Below are 22784 nucleotides of genomic sequence, written 5' to 3'. Positions count from 1 at the left end.
TTGTAACGTGTGCCTACTCGATTCAACAGACGTAAATCAGTGTAAAAGTTTAAACTCTAAATCATGATAGCCGACTCCTCTACTCGAGGTGTAGTCTGATACCATTTGAATAGGGTGTCGCGGTGAATGCACGCGTGTGTATGTAACGGATTACGGAGTGGGGTTCGTGCGGCAGCTGACACCTTGGCGAACCATATTTACCTTGACTAATAGTCTTCCTCACCTACCTCGGACAACTATTTACGACTACTTATCCGGATACAGATTTACGAAGGCGATAAGTTCCCGGATGAAAGACGGGAAATCGGAAACGCGGCCTTGATGGAAATATTAGATCCGATTTTGCCGCGCGTTTTCAAATGCAGTGCATTTTGACGATATTTAGCGGTAACGATTCCGCCGATGTTGGAGACGTTCGTTTCTCATCGGGAAAGGCGTTGGACATCCACCCTGCGCTAGACTCGGGCACGATCAAAGATTCAGAATTCGGCTCATCGTTGATGCGCATATCGACAGCTGCAGTGAGGCCGATGCGAAGAGCTGCAAGAATCGATACGATACTCGCCATACGTTTTCCAATTGTCCGAACCGATGCAGTTGAACCTTATATAATATCGATTAATACGGTAGATGACAATTCGGGCAATATTACACGTCTCTTTTGCACCGTTTAGTTTTGTAAGATATAATTGAAATTTAGCAATCCGTGATAATTTCATAGCGATCACGCGATGTTTAATAAGACAATATTGTGGTGCCGCGAATAGAAGCTTCACGCACATTAATTCATTGAACACAGAATTATTCGTGGCGCAATGATGATTGCTTGAGGATTTTCATAAAGGGAATATTATTAATTAGTATTACAAATTTATTAAATTTCATATATCAATGGCAGTGATCGCGTCATGAAAATTGAATTTTGTAAAATTTTACGCCGCCCACCGACTTATGATTTAAAAATTGTATGCATGTACCTACCCTTCTTCCGAGTTGAACGCAAAGGGGCGATGAAAATGTGTATATATGCATAATTCAAAATGGGTGTTGTAAATATGTAGGTGATTGCAATCTATGCGCTTCACGATTGTCTATATTTTTAGCAGAAGTGCAGTGCTCTAATTATTATAAAATATTGTGTCACAAGAGATGTAGAACGACGATGATGAAAATGATCGATTGTATTAAGAATCGAATAAAAAAAAAAAATTGTTATAATTGATGATTTTCAGTTCTTTTGTTTCCTATTCCCTCATCCCATGCGTCCAGCAATTACGTATCGCGTAATGGATCGTCAGACACCTGAAATGTGTATGAGATTCGGCTTTAATCCTTCACAAAAATGGACATATGCAGGTGAATATAAATCAGACATACATGGTATGTGAACATCCATTAGAATATGAAGAATTAAGTTTTATGTCATTTATACTGGGAAATAAATAATAAAAATCCCCTCCCTCAGACGGAACTCATCAATTATCAGCAGAAATTAGCTGCGGAGTGGTGTACAGCCGAAGTAATTGATCGAACCCCAGAAATAGTCGTGAATGAGGGGAGAACAAAAATCGTAGACTATAACAGTTCAACGAGAAATTACATTCTGTGACGAATTATTATCAGTATTGGCGAAATCTCTGATATCAAATTTAATTTCCACACGTATAATTCTCATTGCAGGTACCAACGTTTCTTCGCATGTCGGTCGACGGAAAATATATTCACCTTCGGATTTACAGCCACGAATGTATGAGACCTACATTTCGCTAAATCTAGTGACACTGACAAATTACAATACCCAAAGCAGCTTGAGTAATATTTTATGTATATACCGCAGTATGGACAAGAATTGGAGTTGGTCAATTATGTTCGTGCTGATATCAAGATGCCGAGTCCGGCACAATTAACGTAAGGATCGTACGAATTCTCAACGATCAGACATGAAATCCAAGCACGGCATCGAACTAATTACAGAATAAACCACAACTTTCCATTCACCGATGTGATATTTTCGCAACTAGTAAAAGTGCGATTGAAAGTGAAGAAAAGTTGGAGAAAACGGGGAACAGGTGGAGAAATTTCATCGCAAAGGTAGGATCGCTGGACGTGACGAATAAACTATATACAATCGTCCATTACAGCATACAGAACGGTATTAATTTGATCCGGACCATAGAGGAGTTTCTTTACACGCTCACATTTTTAGCTGCAGGTCGTCAGCGGTTGATGAAAAAGTAGAGATTAAAAGAAACGTACACACACAATTAATTGTTAATTTATCATTTATTCTCCAGACAGGCCGGTATTTCAACCTGCTTACACGTATACCTTCGCCGCCTGGCAAGCTCCACTGCTGCATTCCCTGTCAAGCTGTATTCTCTTAATTAATTAATTGTTATACCTGCGTGTTTTATTGCGCCAACGAGCGGCGCGCGTGCACACATCTGCAAAGCTGGATGGGTAAAAATACGGTGGAGCTATTGCAACGGGAAAATATTGCGTTTTTTGCAATTTCGTAGGTGAAAAATGGCGCTCAAAAGCTCCCGCGATATACCGAAGGAGATTCCTTTCACCCTTCCACCCTCGGCGAGTTATCTACAGAGCTTGAAATAAAATTTCATCAATAGCAGATAGCATCTAGTGTGCTTAATGCACGGGCAAAGCTGTTACGTCGCTCGCCGTTATTCCGTGCCGGCGCGGCGGCTTCAACATGTGCACACACACCTGCTACTCTCCTTCACGAGCTTGCAAGCGGCGCCTGCGCCCGCCCTTGGCGGCAAGCAAAATTCGTGACAGCACGTCGCGATGCTTAGTACCAGGCGCCAGTTGACGTCCACGCGTCCTCGACGTCGCGATGCTCGGTTACACCTTCTTGGCGATCTGCGTTGCATCGTGGGTTTCGGCGCTGATTGATCCGGCACCAGGTACCACCTCATATATTTACATTCACGTCGGAAGACTACGTTTATTTTCACCGAGTTTCATTATTTTCGAAGACCATGTCATTTTCTTACAACGTATATCGGATAGGCGCGAGGGAGGAGTTGGAAAATTCAAAAAAAAAAAATTAAAATTCAATGTTGAACAAGCGACGGTTAGTGACAATTACATCAGCTTGAACATCGGTTCGTATTGACAATGAAATTGAACCATGTAAACGGGGAAAGTCAACGATCGGAAAGAGGGTAAAAAATAGTCCCTCCGTCATTCAGCCGTAATTGCCAAGTACACAGTGTCGTTAACGTTACGGTGTTTAGTCAATTTTCACGGATTAATGGAGGTTCAGAATTCCTTCGGCCTGCAGTTCAATGTCTTTGATAATCGCGACCGCGCCTGGCGTGATAATTTAAAGGTATATGAGACCTTTGGAGAAGCTAATTTCACATCAAACAGGGCTCACAAGCCAAGTTTACAAAACAAGTGCCTGGAATCAAGTCGTTTATTAAATTTCCCATGAAAAATAGACGACGCTGCTTAGACGCACGCCGCGGGGTGCCTGATACTCGAATCGAATTAGCCGTGGCGAAGGGCAGTTCCTGATTAATTTGATTTCGATTAGCCGCGTATCAATGGCAGGACGACATTGATCCAATATCTGAGGAGACGGTTCTTTGATGCATTATCGGTTCGAGCAACTAAATTCACCCTCGCGACTGTTACATTTCGCGGTTAGCACACAGTAGAATTGTAGTAAAGGGGGGACGAAACACGTTAACCACAATACCAAATGAAACCTAGGTATAACATTTGAATAATGGGATTGTCATTACGCCGCAACAGTTTCGTCACTTGTCAAATTATGCGTAATACTTACTTATCATATTGTTATGCAAGGGCTGACCTTTAATCACATTTCCTACTTCGTTTATTACTTTCTTTCACAACGCGGATATAATAAAGTATTCATCCTTCGTACAGGCATTGTCTTCTTCGCGTTTCGGGTCGTTGAAAAAACGACAATATATTTTCTCATGCACCCTGACTTTACTCAGAGTTCGGCAGAATTGTACACACACACATGTACATGTATATGTATTACGCAGTGGTGTTGTATACCCTTACTCTCATCCGGGTGTATCGATCACTATCGATCAACGAGTAAATAAGTTTTGATGAAAAAAGAGAAGAAAAAAAGGAAAAAAGTTCTATTGGTCCCTTCGAAAAGTTTTCTACGACCCCCGCGATAGAATTTGATACGTACCAATACCTACTAACCCTGAACGTATAGTTCACGGGTCAATGTATCCAATTTAACCGTCCGTTCAAACATGTCAAATATTTGCACAGTGTACAGGAAACTAATAGTACAGTTAATTGCATTACTCGCGGAGACTTAACGCGGAAGCCTCTTTCCTTTGATCAAACATGGCTTTGTCTTTCTAATCGGTTTAAATTCAAAGTATGCAATTATTCCCGCACGATTCCGGTTAGCGAAGGGTTACTTAAATGGGAGAAGAAATAAAAAAAAAAAAAAAAAAAAACCAAATTAAAATGAAAATAAATAAGAAGAGAGATAAAAGTGCCCAAGGAAGATAAAGAGAGAAGGTATAAAAAATAGAGAGAAAGAAAAAAAAAATCTCATACAAAACGTAAAGCATAATACGAAGGCGGCGAAGGAGAGCGACATGCCGCAGATTCCCACAATGTAATTTACCTTTCGTTGACAAATTACGAACGGAAAATGAATAAGGAAAAAAATGAGCGTGATTATAATCCGGGAAAAGGGCGGCGGGTTCGCGGCATTGCTGTAATGAGCATCGCGAGACGCAGTCCTTAATTCTCCTTTGTTTATAATTGCACGCTGGTGTAATTAATTAACCGGAATGCTATTTATGACAAGCAAACAAGTGTGAACAACGTTTGCTCAGCGGATTTCCCCTCGTTTGATTGCATCTAATTCGGCAAACAGGACCCTGTGTCACCTGACTATCCAATGTTTGAACTTGCGAAGCGGCACGGCACCGTTAAACCGCCCCGAAGCGCGAGGCTCGCCTCACCGTCGAAAATCTCGGCAGGATTGGTATCCGTTTCACATGGCTCACCACGATCCAGTCGCGTGTGGTTGGCTAGAATCTCCGCGTACGATGCGGATTCCTACGCGTTTCGTCTCCGATTCGGAGTAAAGCTCATTTGAGCACGCCATGTGGCTGCTGATTGAAGTGGTTCGATGCTCGCACGCTATTCTCCCTCTTGCTTGATCGCGATGCAGGGTGTTGGACTAGCCCGGCAATAGCTATTGCCGCCTATCGTCGACCCAGAATTTACATCGGGTTTCCGGTTACGACGGTGGAAATGCGGTGTTAAATGTAGCAGCGATAATATTGGTGTTGATTTTAAGACCACTTGGTGTCGAGAATCGAACGATTTACACCGACGATGTTCAACTTTACACTAATCGGTGTGGACTCTTATTGACACCATGAATATTCTGACAGTGACAGCTGCTCGAGGAACCAGGATCCGTAGGGTATGATTGACTATGGAACAGCAATCCTTCGAAGAAATTATAAAGGAATGTATATGGGCTATTCCGCGTCAACCGGATCAGTCATCTCTCAGATATTTTTTTAATTTGGCATGTGGATTGTGTGTGAGGAGTTAGATTTTTGTGCCAAAGCGCGAATCTCATAATGCAAAATTCGATTTTTTATTAACAATAACAAATTAGACTCCCATTTTTTTCAAAAATTCATAACTTTGGCAAAAAATTAGATACAATATATATTTTTTTTTCAAATTACGCGGAAAGCTCCATAGAATTTAAAAAAAAATACTAAATGGTAAAAAAAAGTTGTTATCAATTGTTTATTTAACAATTAATTTTTCAAAGATTTTTAAAACAGTGACTGACACGATCAAAAAATTTTTTTTAAATTCTGACATGTTCCTTGAACTGTACTACAACCTGTGAATTAATTCCAGAGGGGTGTTTTTCTTCGTTTTTGAGTAAAAAATCATTAAAGGTGTCGATGCGCGTGAAATTGCGGCGCGCCGAGTCTCTACGTAATGGCGGGCGGCCGGTTGCCGTCCACCGCTACCCCGCGGTGGCGTCGCAGCGTTATTTTAGAGTCATTTTCACGATGTAGGACATGATTGAAAAATCTGAAAAAAATACTGTACCTTCACAAGGCCTGCTCAAAGCGATAAGTGAAGTTTCAAGAATGTGTTTTTATTTTAAAATAAGTAGCAAGTTATGTAATTATTATCATTTATGTGCACTCTCATGGTGTGTATTTCGAATCTCTGTAATAAAAAAACGGTGAAAAACACATTCCTGAAACTACACTTATCGCTTTGAGCAGGCCTTGTGAAGGTACAGTATTTTTTTCACATTCTTCAATCATGTCCTACATCGTGAAAATGACTCTAAAATAACGCTGCGACGCCACCGCGGGGTAGCGGTGGACGGCAACCGGCCGCCCGCCATTACGTAGAGACTCGGCGCGCCGCAATTTCACGCGCATCGACACCTTTAATGATTTTTTACTCAAAAACGAAGAAAAACACCCCTCTGGAATTAATTCACAGGTTGTAGTACAGTTCAAGGAACATGTCAGAATTTAAAAAAAATTTTTTGATCGTGTCAGTCACTGTTTTAAAAATCTTTGAAAAATTAATTGTTAAATAAACAATTGATAACAACTTTTTTTTACCATTTAGTATTTTTTTTTAAATTCTATGGAGCTTTCCGCGTAATTTGAAAAAAAAATATATATTGTATCTAATTTTTTGCCAAAGTTATGAATTTTTGAAAAAAATGGGAGTCTAATTTGTTATTGTTAATAAAAAATCGAATTTTGCATTATGAGATTCGCGCTTTGGCACAAAAATCTAACTCCTCACACACAATCCACATGCCAAATTAAAAAAATATCTGAGAGATGACTGATCCGGTTGACGCGGAATAGCCCATATGCATATACTGTGATGCAAATCAGTACATTGCAGAGAGTTTCTACACGAGTATTGTAGAAAAGTCTAGGTGCACCTCGAGTGTAAAGATTGCAGAGAAACTATCTGTATGCCGGTTATTATACGCGATCTTGAAAATTTACCTCGCAAGTACGAGCAGTAAAATTTTATTGTCGAATGAAATGAGATCGGTATTATAAACGTGTGTGTTTACCATTTCAATCGATTTGCATAATCAAATCGATTATCGCGCTTGTATACGATGTAATTACCTCCACTTAAATATCGCTTGTCATTGCAATTATGCAGTTGTGCATATGCATATGTATAGTAATTTCATTCAAATTGCTGATAAATTTTGGCGCCGATTCGACGAGTTCACTTCTTACACGATCATTCGGGTAATTTGGTTCCCAAAAATCGTTGCAAATGCTTTTTTCTTATCTTGTTTAAGCGTAGCTTGAATATCTACGATGCCTTTCACTCGGACAAATTCTTTTACTTTCGTAACCATCTCTCGATAATTGTAAACTGTAATTTTGGTACAGCTGGGTGATATTATAATCGCATAGGGAACGGCGTTCGATGACGCTTCAACGGGCTTTTGATGTTGCAGAGTTTCGAACAATTATTGACGAACGACGGAAATTTGAAACTCGATAAATGTTGTTGTGAGTACTTCTAGTCGATGACGTGGTTAAAATTGCCGAAGGCATTCTCTGAAAGTGACGACGGGAGAAGGAGGGCAGAGCATGCTTTTGATTACACGCCATTTCAAGGGCTTCCTCGTTTGTTCAATCGGGGGAATCCGGATATTTCATTCAACGATATATATATGTATATACGCACCCGGTCCTCAGGTTTTCTTGGAGCATCCCGCGGCTACGAAGTTTATGCGCTAGCTTGGTGGTATAAGGTGTTCTTTGTTGGGAACCACGCGCCGACTCCACGAGCCAAGCCGGAGACATCCATTCGCCGCGGTTATATTTGAAAAGGGGATTTCGGGGGGTGCGGCGTGAAAATATACCTCGAGATAATCTCGCCGATATTAGACTTCGGTATACGCGGTATGATTCTAATAATCTCGGCGTTACGTCAGTTTCGCAAACCGTTGCCCACAGTTCTGAATTGAAAATTTTAATCACCCGTTTCTGCGGCTGCAGTCGACACGCGGTTGAACTTTCGTTCGAATGTTAGTTGGCGTGAATTTTGAACCCTTGGACATTGAACAGATATTCAGTAATACGTAACATACCGCACACGCGCGTGCTAATTAAGTCATAATCGCGGGGCAATCTTCACGGCCTCACAGAACCCAATAAACCAGGGTACAATTAATTGGGGAGTCAAACATTCCGGACCATAAAGTAGTTGGCGTGTTGATACGGTTGGGGAGGGGGGGTTGTAAATTTGAAATCGTTGAACGCGGGGAGCGATCGGCCGAATGAGACTCGAAAAGGACGAAGAGGTCGAATGCGTGGGTCACTCTTAATGAGGTTGATGATGGGGCGGCAATAAACCCCACCGTCGACATCCCACGCTGCCCGGCTAATCAGCCGTTGGGAATTTGGCGTTCTTCGTTGACCCGTGCAGGTTGCGTGCGTTGAAGGTTTACCACCTTTACTAGAAGATGCGGGAAAAACATGTACTTCGATACCTGGTACACCCTTTCATTTTCCGAATACTCTTTGATGTGCAAATTCGTTCTTCAAAGATCTTCGTCTGATGTTGACTGTTCAATTTTTTATTTCGAAAAATTTCGAGCATCTGCTCTACGGGCACTGTAGGAAAGCTCAGGCGGCTTGTGCATTTTGAGTAAAATATGCAGATGATGTATAGTTTCACAATCGTTCGTGCCCCGGCTTTATATTTGTGGAGATGTTGAAGTTCCAGGTTTTTTTTTAATGATTTTTTTTTTTCAATTTGTTATTGTAACTATATAGAAATACGTGGCGCATTACTCAATGCCCTGTGAAATAACCCACAGTAAAAAGGTAAAAAAATGTAGCTCACGAGCAAGAAATTGCCGTTAATTACGCCGCGTACACACGCCGAGACAACTGGACGTATAAAGTTCCGCCTATAGATGAAATATCTTCAGCCACGGCATAGCTACACGACTTTGCAAGCTAATTCTTCAAACATGGCCAATATGACTGGGATAAGAAGTGTTGGCGGACTGCCGCGCGCACTCTTCGCAGAAATTTATCGAGGGAAAAAACTGACGTGCCGAAGCAGAGGAAATGTGCCACGCTGAGTAAATTCGGTTCGAAGAAATCCTGGAGCTATTTTAATTTGGTCAATCGATCATTCAGCGGGGTATTGGCCCTGCTGCAAAAATTGGAAGATATGCACCCGCTGAAATTTCATAGCTAGCGATAGGGTGATAACAGCTGCACGGGTGCTTGATGGGGTCCCTGTACATCGTAGCAATTCTCTCTGCCCAATGACATGAGTCTGTATACGTATACCGACACGACGCGACGTATCCACTTGCAGAAGGGCTAGTATGGAGTGAGGTTGTTAATTGAGATTGCCTCGTTACTTGGAAGCGCTTTGACTGTTACGTATTTGAGCGAAACGTTGATCCGATGGAAATATCGGGCTTATTCGCGGATGCATGGCGTAAGTATAATCCGCGATTTCATATCAAGCTGCTCCGCAGATTCTCGAAGTGACGTAAGCGTTAGCCTAGCTCTTCAATACGAAGTTATTGTTGTTAGTTAATTACCGTTATGAGGTTGCAAATTGACTCGCTTCTGAATTAGCGATTACGGGTATAACCGAAATGAAACGAAATTATGTCTCACAGATTTTCTGCCCGGCACATATGACAACATGCAAGACACTCTTGGCAAATGTTTAAATTGAATTATCTTTACCAAAACGGAATCACAGAATCCGGTTCACGTCATTCAGACTTGTCTATATTTAGTTCGAGGAGAAAATCCGGCATATGCTCCGGCATAGCGAGACTATTCATACATTCGCTTTGGGTTAGCAAAGTTTCAAGCTGAAAATACATCATCGTTTAATAAATGAAATGGGAATTGGACGATAGGGGGGTGAAAATTCGTCACGGACGATCCGGTGGGTTGGTTAAAAATACACGGGAGAGAACGTGACCACCTCATAGGTCATTGGAAGACTGCGGAGCCGTTGCCGAAGGATAGAAAAGTTATCGGGACTATTAGCCGCGAAGTGTCGTGCCCGTACACGCGGAGCACACCAGGAACGGATAATGGGAAACACTTTTCGTCCGACGAATCGACGAATCGATGAACCGAACGAAGGGCCCACGTCACGCGTCCAACCTATTAACGTCCGAACACAGAATATCATTGATCTTTCTGCAGAGAAATGATCGTTGTCGATTTCGATTCGCCTCGATGCCGTAGAAATGTCCGGATTTCACGGGACCAACCAAAGTTGGGGAAGCTTTTTTACGTACGCGGTAAAGTTGACTCCTGGTTTCGGGACTTGCTTCCCGCGATCACGCGGCTCGGTAATAGTATGCCTGATATTCGCATTGAATTTGCACGTATTTAAATTCCCATTCTGCAAGAAACTCGATCGAAGATATACGCGATGTGCACATTTTTCGTGAAATAGTTTTTATTTGATAGAGAACAAAAAAAGTATATACTGTACAAAAGGGAGAGGATGAAACTGGCCCAGCCAAAGGGGCGACGTTATTTTTTATGGGTATATAGCATGTTTAAATAAAGTGCGGATTGCCTTGGCTCCGTCGCTGGCATCGTATAGGCGCGTAGCTGTCGGAAAGGAGAATCGCTGTATAATATATCGGTGAGATAGTTGGATAGAAAAAAAGTAGCAGACATTCCTTCGGAACGACGGGAGATCGGGAGAGGGAAATTCGCAAACTCCGAGTTCGGCACATCGTGTCTGGCCTTGATTCAAGTTTTCGCATTGTGCGAGATGGCGTGTTACAAATTGCCAGAATTCAATTTCTCACCGTAGATCTCGCTGGATTTCAAACAACCTCTACATCATTCTTTGCGTGATTCAGTCTGTGTGTATTTTTTTATTCTTCTTCTTCTTCTTCTTCTTCTTCTTCTTCTTTCCCTCCTTCATTCTTTGGATCAAAAAATTTTATTCCTGAGAATTTGATAATATGCCACTGCTACTCTACGTTGGATCAGCAACACGGATCTCGCCCCTCATTGGCTACGAAGTCTAGACGATGGATATGCACGCGCGTCGAGTTAACCTTCTATTCAAAATAAACGTAATTTCGAATGAATTTTTGAAGGAATACCTTTCGGGCAACGTACTAGCTGCGTAACTTGAAGCCTCAGGGAACGTGGGATGTGAATATTTAAAGAATATCAAAGTGAACGTCGCCGGTCTCGAGATTTAACGGCCTTGCACTTTGAGGTTTTAACGGTAATTATAACGAGATAACGATAAGCCTGATTACCGCCATTTCAGCCGCTTTCAACGAAAAGCTTGACCCGCTTTCCCAGATGATTTTACATTTTTAATTCAATCAACCTGTTCGCCAAAATGATAGTCTCTACCCTGCATCATTAATTCTTGCCTTTAATACATTCTTTTGATCTAATTCAATCAGTCAAATCTGTAAAATTTCCACGCAAGTCTCCATGCTTTACTTACCACTGTAAGAAGTCCGTTGGATCAATTGCGACGAAAAGAGAAATTTGGAACCCAACTGCCACTGAAAATTAGTCAAAGTAACTGAAGATTTTTTTTTCTTTTTTATCAAAGATATCAATGATTCAATTAACCGATGTTTGGTCGTAGCGGCTAAATTTTTCGCTTCGCCGTGATTTGTTAGCTGATGTAACCGATTCTTTTTCTCCGTATAAGTACAATGTAAAATTGGTTAGACGTAAATGACATTCAATGCCGTCTTTGGGTTTTGAGCATCGCGCTGATATCGCCTTGTTGTATCAGCGACGCGCAGTGATCTGTACCTCGATGGTCAAAAATGAAGGGATTTCACCTCATCACCCGCGATGTGAAGAGAGGAAATAAAAGTAAATCGTAGTATCGCCGGGAGTATCAGTACAGTACGTCACTTGGTTCCCCGTTAAAGTTTCCGTTATCTGTCGTCTGGGATTGTACTCGGCTCATTATCTTTGCACTACGCTGTCCGTCTCATCGCGCAAGTACGAAGCACGAAATCTGCAGAGATCCGAACCGTTGGTGTGAGTTAAAGGTATAATATAGAGGATTTCCGTCGCCTCGCCAACGCGCATCGTTTCCACTTCAGTTTTTCGTGCCAGTCATCTATAACACTGTACCTCACTAATGGAATACATAAAAGTTTTATATCCGTACCAACGCATTTCCAACGATTGTAAGGGGACGATGAAATTTCTGTTCCATCGTGGATGTATCATAACGTGCGACGCTTCGAATGATTATCATAACAAGCGAGGAATGATTAAATTGCATTACCGGGGTTTGAATTATCGCTAATGTAGGTATGTGATTGCCAACGCGGCCGTTTCGACTTTATGGCAGATTGAAATTTGAGAAATTGGGAATTAACCCTCCTCTCGTTCAACCGTTTCGATCGAACAGAGTCGCCCGTAAAACTTTCGCGCTCGCTCGCCTTGTTTCGTTCATGTCCAACTAACATAATTTACATTGTTCAAGCGTATAAGATAGGTGGTGGGTAGGTACCCACCCGGCCCCCGCACGTCGACTTGAATAAGTTAAAGTGCATTGCGTGTACCGCGTTAATTCATTTTCGGAACAATTACAACTAACCCACGATGGCTCAATCAAGAACACACCTTTTACCTACAGATTTTCTCGCTGCTGCCGCACGACCAGCTTCGTCTGAGTATTCGAACCTATAGATACCTACGCGTAGAATCGATTTGTTTCCATTTTACCACTCGCCACGTCTGTGTATGCAAATGATATACATACTTCTGTGATTCTATCCTGTAATCCAACTTAATTCGGGAACCAGCTGTCTCGCTATTGTAACAATGCCGGAAGAGTTTTGCAGTGCGACAACAGAGAATAACGTTGACAGCTTGCGATTAGAAAAACCCTCCTTAGCATTTTGGCCAAAATTTTGACAGATTTTGAAAAATGTCAGGATTAAATATAGTTGTGTACGAATTCATACGCTTGGAGGAATATGTAAGGAAATTTGAATCATAATCATCATACGTAATTTTCGTATTCATCGTTTTTTTCTATACAAAATGTGCGATTCGTTAAAAAATATGAAACCACCGTTCTCGTAAAATCTCTGCACGCTTGGACGACTTCTGTCTACCCACTCTACGCACGCATAAGAATCCAGTCCGCGTATCAGACGGATTGCGAGCACTTGGAAATATGTATGATGTACCGATTTGCGAACAGTGTATCTGGCCTCAAATATAACAGGAGGGGTGGAGTAGATCACTGCACTCGGAGAATATTTAACGTTGCGAACAATAAATGAAACAATAGGGGAGATGAACGGCGCTTCCATACATTGAAGGCGGGGGGGGGGGGGGGGGGGGGGGAGAAGGGAATACAATCGTGCCTTTGTCATTTTTCCCTCGTAACGGTCCTTTCACTCCGTGGTTGTTACCTCCATGACAATTCGAGATAAAAAATCAAGTTATAATTGCCGAGAAATGACAAATATTTGTCAGCATCGAGATATACAGATTAATCAGTCTCTTTCATGTCACAGTGAAAAATTTTGCGGACTCTTTACGAAGATAACCGTGTAGATGAACTTGTTCATTTCCGTTGAGAAATGTTCTCCCGATCATGCGCACTCGTGAAATCAATTCATCGTCGGTCTAACTATTTAAAATAGTAGAATTTTTTTTTGTTGAAAAACGGATGAAATTTTCCAAGTCTCATGATTTATTCGGGATTTCCAACCGAAACCGGGGCTTGTTTGTTGCATAATTTCTCCGCCTCTCCACAGCGCCCGCGAATCACGTGTCCAGAGACCACAGTACCGACCAAGAATACTCTGACATCACACCTAATTAACATCGAAATAGGCTGCGAAGAGCGGCCCCGGTTGCGTTTTCCTAGTGGCAATAAATCCAGGAAACAGATAAGCGTTATCTGACCTTTTCGGTGGGTCTATCCATGGAGCATTTCTCTATTCCCAGACAGCCACGCCGCCACCCTTTCGTATATACGCGAAATCGTGGCATGTTTTCGTTTCGTTTGTGTATCGTCTCGCTCGTCTATAGGCATTGCATACAACACCTAGACACCTATTCCTACTGTCTGTAATAATTTTCACGCATACACCGTGACGATTTCACTCGGGAAAACCAGTCCGCGAAGTCTGATAAACAAATTTAGACGCTGAACACTGCGATGGTTGTATACCCTTGAAAACTTGGTCATTCGCTTTCTTTTCTCTCCTTTAAGGCACGACAGCCTCGTCTCTTTAAGTTGAATTCAAGTCTTGCATCGGTGTGGATCGAATTTTTTTCCCAACGTTTATTTTTTCAATGACTTTACACCGCGTCGATGTATATAGGTGTATATCTATACTGATATACATGATAAATTATAACAGGAGACATTCCCTTGGGGATTTTGAGCTCAAAGGTGAGATTGATTTGTCGGCATAGAGGAATTGGAGCTGGAGTCGATCAGTTGTTAGTTCGTAAATTGAAGTATTGATAGGTTCTGCCGTCAATTTAAAATTTGACAGTTTGACGGTTAATTTGTTGAACGATTCTTTTCTGAACTATTTCAACGGATGAACTCACTTCCTATTTCGCTAAGATATTTTCAGATACGTCACAGATGTTTATTTTATTCAAAGTAGGTTACACTCGCCTGTGCCGTCGATCCAACCATTACAGAATGCTTTTGTTCAATTCGGCAGCTGAAATTGAAAAGAAGCCAAAAATTAATTGACTCAGTTCAGCGAATTTCTACCTAATCAGAAAACAATTGTTGAAAAATTTAACGGAAAATTATTCCGACCATTGATGCCTCTACCTAAGGAGCCAGTCATTCGCTTTACTAATTTCTTGTAAGAAATTTTCTACCACTTTCTTACGGTCAAAACGACAACTCGCATTACTATAAATCTCTGTAGACTTGCACCATTGAATTGATACTGCAAGCTGTATCGATTTGACCGTAATAATTGAGATGACTTTTTCGGTAAGACGGCGGGTTTCCTGAATTTGCGGTCTCATTATAGAAGACAATGCGTATTGGGACCTCGACAACTATTGACCACTCAGTGCTAAATAATAGAATTTGCCATTACACTTATGAATTACAGGGTCGTTAAAACCCGACTGTAGAGCTTAATCAAGCCGAAGTTAGTCCACGGTGCTGGTTGTGGAAGTTAGATTTGCTCAGCATGATTAAGAACGAGGGGTAGAATTGAGTTTACCGAAGGTGTTCTCAGCGGCCTGTCTATATAGACGACCAGCTCATAATACTCGGAGCTAAATCAACAGGTTTACATGGAGAATCGGGCGATGAAAGGTCTTCCGCCAATTCCTCCGGCACTTTGCTTCTCGCGTTTCGTATTTCACGTTTCACATTTCGCGCTGAGCCTAAACACAATCGAAGGAAGTCGGGGAGAACAATGACGGCGACGTTATCCAACCAAGTGATTGACTCGTGTCATCAAGCGAAGGGACGGGGCTTCGGAACAATGGGAGAACTCGAGGACGGAGTTGGCGTCCCTTAATTTCCCTCCTCGTCGCCGGTCGGATAATCGGAGCCCATTGAATATGAGAGGGTGCAGGAAGATCGAACACCGACTTGGAAAGGTATAAAGAAAAAGGAACCGCGAGGGGACGCCGGCGACTGGCCGTGAAGTTGCGTCCGAGGATCTCATGATCCTTGAGCTCGGACAACTTGGCGACGACAGTCAAGCTTCGAGACGTTCAGGCAAGCGTGCGGAGAGGATCAAAGCGCGGCTCCAAGATTTGAGGACTCTGGGGTAACAACTCACGTGCTTCGTGGTCGCGGGTCAGGGGTGAGTAGCCCTCCGACCTAGACAGGATCTTATCATCAAAGCCAGGATTCGTGCCTCTATTCATTAGAAACATACCACGGGTATTTGCTAATGAATCTGATTCCTGGGGCTCGTTCGGCCGGGCTATCACCACTTGGGCACGCGCCTCCGTGCTCGTTGTCGCGTTTCCGACGCGCGGCCGTTCCGCGTTCGCTTCCGCAATCGTCAAAGTTGGCGGTATAAATTGTATTCTCCCTCGGTCCGGATTCCAACAGATATTACACACTCATTCGAGGGGCAACTGCGGGAACGCCGGTATTTTTCACCTGCAGGGTGTGGAAGAGGGTTGGGAAGAAGGCGCTTAAGAAGATGACACTGCCCACGCGATAAGGGATTCCCTGGAAATGATAAATCGTCAATTCGTATGCCACATTTACGAAAGTGTTATTCGTGCCACAATACACTTTTGTCGGAACGTCCTGGAGGAGTTGAAAAGCCTTTTGAACAACCGGCGTGGTTTCTCGTGCCACCTTTTTATCCTGGAGGATTTCAATGGTTATATATTCGGTAATTACGAGCGCGAATCCCGCAGAGTAAGACTAATAGCATCGAGACAATGTCGTTCGAGCAGCTCGCTCGACCGTTGATCAAGTTCTTTGCTCGTCATTTGAAACCACAAATTAAAACCAGAACAAAGAGACGGTAAAATTTCGAGGAAACGGATGATCTCACTGGTTTAAGCCTCTAAGTAGGTGCAATTCGTTTTCAATACTTTGTTCGGGGCGTAGATATTCAGCCATCGTTCGGTACCACGTCTTATACCTCCGTAGTACCTTTTGATATTTGCGTTTTGTTCCACCCGAATAATCAGATGATAAAATTTCTCGGCTAAAGGGGATTTCACGGATCGACGGACCCTTGAGAACGTATGAAACCCAATTACCTTTACGTACCAGCCGCATTGAAGTCGCTTCCCCTTTACATTCGTCGTAGCTTTTCGCTGAGACAAAATCGTACTTGCAATTTAACGTGAACTTCCCTTCAGTTCAGTCCATCTCCATATTTTATTCCCCCAGTTTTTATGCCGAGGTAAATTGTAACGCGCATTAAGCGTATTCCAACGTATTCTCAGCACTGCCGGTATAATTTTTTCTCTCTGATGAGACGCGAAGCAAATGCTAGAAACTATTCGCACTCGTGGTTGGCGAGGGTCAGCGGTCGACGACTACTGTTCCATTCTTACCAAAATCCAGCCTCAGAGTAGCGAGTAGACCCAAGGTATTATTCATAACGGAGTGCAGTCAATTGCAGGTGACGTGTGAGCGAATGGGCTGTTTCTAGTTAGATTCTCGCTTGACGTATGATCTCCTTAAGCAGGATACAATTTCCAGCAGACGTGGTATACGATCACGGACTTCTGTCACCCTTGGGTAAACACGAAGCATCGGAACCAAGTCTACCGATGTATGTACCTACAGGCAAGGTTCACCGTGAATAGGAATATCCAGACGGCATATATGATTTCGAGTCGGCGGTACGGTATGTGTACAAGTAGCGAGTACCTATTCCGAATCCGCGGTACACCGCTAATATTGCTTTCACAAGGTTGCCCCGATGGAACCGGAATTCTCGCTTGATATTCATTACTTGTATAAGTCGCGTCAAGTCTGGGAGCGAGATGGAAATGCGGCAAGTGGTACGCGCCCCTCGATTAGGTATAGTACACCTACCTGCGTGGAGGTTCCTCCGTGACGTGCGGCATTCCGGCTGATTGCGAGTAGTGCGGGTTTTGCAAATAAGAGAGATAAATATAAGAGCTGTATAATATAGATATGCATGATAAATTTAACGAGAATCAGACCGCCGCTGAGCCTAGTTCCATAAATATACAGTTGGAGAGTGTTAACTGCCTGCCGGCTGTGTTGTTATCTCAACTGTGCCAAGCAGCCAGCGATCCAGCCAACAATGGCTCTATCTCGCACTACTTCCACCCTTCCCCAACCCCAACCCCCGACCCCACTCCTCCGCCTCTCAACTCTGGTCATTAGTTACCGATCGCAGTGAACTACTCGTAATGCGTGTTGCCGAGGCACGAGTCAAGACTCATGTTCTCGACCGAGGGAAACCTCGTCGGCTGGACAACGGGGAAAAAGATTGTCCCACAAGTGGCAGCGCCGTGGGTCCGGATACCCCGCTTATTCTGACGGAAAATCTACCGCTCAACTTTTACTCCCGACCTTCTAACGTCGGGGGTTTCGGAGGGCAGGCGGCGTCCCTTCTCGAGAGTCGACCAAGTAGACGCATGTTTGTATAGGTGCTCATATATTAGGGACGTGAATGGCCACTGGTCATTCCGTTCAAAGACGCGGTGCCATTTTCGGACCCGTCGTGTATTTATATTAAAAGCCTCGACGAACCAGCGGAAGCCCGGTAGGCCCGGTTGAAGTACCGGCGAAATAGTTCTTGGACATCTTTTGTGGAGATGCTCGACTCTTCGGCGAAAAATGTTCAATCACTGCCACGCTTTTTTGTTATATGTAGTAAACATGTGATAATACGAACCGAATCGGGATACGGAATCCGTAGTCGTGTTAAGCGATTCGCGAAACTATGTCGACGCGGATGCGTATATTTCAGCCATTGATCGTCGCCACTGACATATTATATCTACTCATCCGCAACTGCTGACAAGAAGTGTTGCGCGTTTCTACGTCTACCGTTTTGGCAACGCCCGCGGCTTATATACCTGGTGCGGAATATTGCCTGAACAGTTACGCTCGGTACCACGTCGGCGAAGAGATTAAAGTACAGGGCGATAAGTGCGATTCAACTTAATTCTGCAAAGAAAAACTTTATTTTTTCCCCCTGATATATTATACGTCTGAATTGTTATAAGCTTGATTTTCGTTTCCTTATCTGACAATGAGTTGAAATATGATCACCGTTACGTCAATGAACGTTTCTCTTCGAGCAATTTCCTTATTGCTTCTGTGATTTCTTCAACTCTTGGTAGAAATTTGTGTTTCAATTAATTCGAACTGATAACGTTTCAACGTCACAACCGTGGGGCATTTTTCATAGTTTTTACGGTTTTGACGTGTGAAGAATTGTGCAAATTTAAGCAAGTATATTTTACCCAGAATATATTTGATAAAAAAGTAATAAAAACGAACTAAGACGCATCCGAGCTAATTCCTCGCGAGGACTAAAACCGCGCACCGGGAATCGGCTGGTCCTGGCGTAGCCACGCGTTGCGGAAGCCGTAGTTCATGACGGCACGTGACCATCGAGTGAATCGGTGTGAATAACCCAGAAAATTCGTACCGCGTGAACGGAGCGTGCCGTCGAGGGAAGGGCGCGTAGTTCGACGGCGTCGTCGAGAAATAATAGACTACCGCCAGGCACCCTGGGCACGCAAGCTCTTCGTCATCTTCACAGCTGCGCCAAGGAATGAATTTGATTTCATAAGATTCCCTGCTATACAAACAACAAAATATATATATATATATACACACATTATGTGTAATCAGTCACTGTGGTACCGACATCAAGATTCCTCCGTACATTCGCTGATTGGAATATAAACTTTGATTAACGCGTGGCATTATGTCCTCCGTAGAGTAAAACATTACGCATGAACTTGAATACTTTCTTTTTTCACTGGGCTTGCAGTATGTAATTATGATCCCTCACTTTGGAATCAAATCAAGGTCGTAAATAAAATTGTCATATCACGTCAGGTTTCATAGTGTAATCGTCTTTTTTGAGACTTGAACATTTCCCTCTCATTTAAATTCTTCAGTCACCCTTGTTGCTGTGATGAGACTTTTGCATTCTTTGTTGCAGTTTTACCCAAGTTTGGAAAGCCTTTGGACAATCTAACAGTTTCCGTCGGTCGTGAGGCCACCTTCACCTGCATCGTCGAGGATCTTGGTCTTTACAAGGTACGAGCGAAAGATTTCACATCATTTTTCGCATCCACTACGAATTGCAAATGTGGACACATAACAATAATAAATTACAACTTTTCCAATTCTGCAGCTGATAAAAAATAGACCTATCCGCGAGATGCCATTTAACTGACAATGAAAGCGATTGGATAATAATCATCGTTCAGACGCTGATCATGCCCTTATTATACCGATTGCGCAGAAAAGTTTCAGGTTGAGTTTGAATACTGCTCGTGACTGCTGATTCCTATCCTGCGAAATATTTTTATCTTCGCTGATTGTTCGGTTACCCAGAAAGCATTTTCGTAGTCCGCACCAATATTATACCTCAGGTTCTGTCGAGTCATCGTTTCTCTTCCTCATTTAGTTTGTTTGTGTTTCTCATCAGGCGTGACTGCATCCTGCAGGAGGTGGTTACTTTCTGAGCTGCAGATCAATGCGAAAACAGGAGGAAATCACTTGTCGCAATTCCAAAGGCTGGAAATAGGATCGAGTGCACTCTATGAATTCTCACGCTCCGCGCTCTTCCATTTCAACGACGGCTTCGAAGTTTCATAACTAGAGTTGCGACTTGCGCCAACAACAAATTATCATACCCACCTTCTTTCCCCATTTTCCAGTCTGTATAATAATAGTACCCTTGGCCTGGCTTAGAGTACATACTTAAAAAATGTAATATACCCTGAGATTTTCACCGCTAGAAACGGCACAAGGGACGAAGTGAACAGGGTTGGAAATCAATTTGTTTGAGTACCAGCGAGAAGGATTTCTTCTTCACTCGAGACAAACGAAAACAGTTTTAACAGCTTATTTTGCGTGAAACGCTTGCCTCATATTTATAGAACCATAATAATCCGTGATGGTAAAAAAATAATATCAATAACACTGAAACAAAAAAATTCGTACCCACGTCCGGTTAAAAATGAAATAATCTTTATTAAACGTTCGTCCTGATAGAAGAACGCACCACTCAAGAGGATATCTGATGGTAAAAAAACTTTGCTAACGATAGTTGGGCAAAAGTTGCCAATGCAGTACTTGTAACACGAGGTCTTGACGGGAAACTTTTCATGTGTGTATAATATATTTTGCGGTGAGCATATAATCGATCTTATCTTGAGTAGCTTCTAGGGTAGACACTGTATATTTTTACTCCCTAGCCCTTTTATCTCGTTTTCCATTCAGTTAAGGGCACATTGGCATGTCTAGGGATGTATAAGGCATATAAAGGGGCATACATACGTATATACATATATATTTTTTAAGCGCTTAATTTGCTCGAAGGACCGAAGCCCTCTGAGCCCGTATCTCCTCTCGCAGAAGTTGGGTTAGTCCTCGCGGGTGAAAATTAGAGGGCGTAGCAATCCCTAATAATTTCTGAGCCAAAGATTTGGCGGGAATCTGCGTGCGTATCCTCGAGGACTCCATTAAGTGGGGATAAAATCCCGCGGGTGTGAGTTCAGCAGTTTGTTAATCGCCTCTCTCTCTAATAGACGTCGCGGCGGCGACCCTCGTTCCGGTTCTCACCCCATGAATCCCCCTTATCCACCCGCCCATCCTTTAACCGGCGGCGTCCCGACGCCCCCCAGACGTCGCCAAGCGCCACGCTCCGCGGGCCGAATCCAGAGTTATAACCGAAGGTGGTGTTGGCGCCGGATTGTTTTATAGCCCGATATTTAATGGCATAGATGCAACATTATATCGCCGCGAGGGAGCGACGCGACCGACCAACTCGGAAATGAAAATGCCGCCGCCTGGTGATTTACAAAAATTCTACCGCGGTATTGAATCGCGGGAACGGAAGGCGTCCGCGGTATTCGCATATGCTCCCCTTAGCCGCAAGATGTCTCGCAGACACACCGCTCCGATACAGGCGATCGTGAATTCGATTTACCGACCCTTGAAGTTTCGTCGCAGAAATATTTCAGAGGTGTACCTGCAAATTTTTGTATTTCCGACACACGCTTTTCCCGAAGCTTTCGTGCACGAATGTTGCATGTATTTTATCAATTGAAAAATTCTAAACATGATCGCGAAGCTTCTTCCAGCATAAATTGTATAGTTCGAAGTGAAACATAAGTGCGTGTGTGTGTGTGCGTGCGGATGAAATTCTAAAATTTAAACGTTACTTTCGCTCTCAAATCGAAAAAAACGCCTCATTAAAGATTCAACCACAGGTTTATCATTCTTTTTTTTTCTCTCCTGTCCATGACTACTAACTCCCGCGAAGCCTGATGTACATAAGCGTTTGGAGATTGAAAGAGGAGGAGAGCGTGGCGGTACTTAATATTTAAATGGGTTTGTTAATATTTAAACGTGTCTTGGATGAGAATCTTGCCGGGTAACTTGTGTCCCAAAGAACTCACTTTACGTTGCTTTAACTCTGTGGGAAATTTCGTAATTTTATTAAAAACTCGAAATTACTTTTACCGCGGAAACGACGGGATAATTTTCCTCGTCGCCTCGAAATATTTTTACGACCATAAACCTAATTGGAGGAGTTCGTTCCAAATTTTCTTGACGAAAATCCAGGCATGAGAAAACATACCCCATCCGCAGATCCCCTTCCATTATCAATTTCACCCAAAATGGTTGAAATCCGTTCTTTCATTTCAATTGGTTCAAAAGCGTAATTGTACCGCCGAAGACCTCGCCGCCCTAAGCCGGGCTCGATTTAACATCATGTCAATAACATCGCATCGTTGCGCGCGTAGTTTGTTGCCCTGGGCAGTGGATGTAACGAACATAACATCCGGGAGTGAAGTGCTTACAATTTTGCCCTTATCACAGGCGTTCAGACATGAAAGTCGATACTACCTATATACCCCGTACAAATGCTCACACTACATTGTGATTCACTCTATACAAGGGCCGCAGGGCTCTTCAATATAGCATGAGGCATCGAAATTCATTATTTTATCGCTACGTCCAACGTTGGCTCACTAAAGGCGCCTAGCTTTTGTAGA

The 22784-nt window shown here is 42.9% G+C and overlaps 1 protein-coding gene across 2 annotated transcripts in view; it reads left to right on the top strand.

Annotated features, from left to right (window-relative positions):
• Nucleotides 1-2839: 2839 nt before the first annotated feature.
• LOC124300568 (neurotrimin-like) overlaps nt 2840-22784 on the top strand; it is a 49255-nt gene continuing 29310 nt past the window's right edge. For both annotated transcript variants that reach the window (XM_046754796.1, XM_046754794.1), the window contains exons 1-2: nt 2840-2924; nt 19715-19812. In XM_046754796.1, coding sequence (XP_046610752.1) covers nt 2855-2924; nt 19715-19812 — 168 coding nt within the window. In that variant the 5' untranslated portion in view covers nt 2840-2854. The remainder of the gene's footprint in view (nt 2925-19714; nt 19813-22784) is intronic.

The sequence above is a fragment of the Neodiprion virginianus genome, chromosome 3 (assembly GCF_021901495.1).
Source record: "Neodiprion virginianus isolate iyNeoVirg1 chromosome 3, iyNeoVirg1.1, whole genome shotgun sequence".
Lineage (NCBI taxonomy): Eukaryota > Metazoa > Arthropoda > Insecta > Hymenoptera > Diprionidae > Neodiprion > Neodiprion virginianus.
This window is presented reverse-complemented; position numbering and strand designations above follow the sequence as displayed.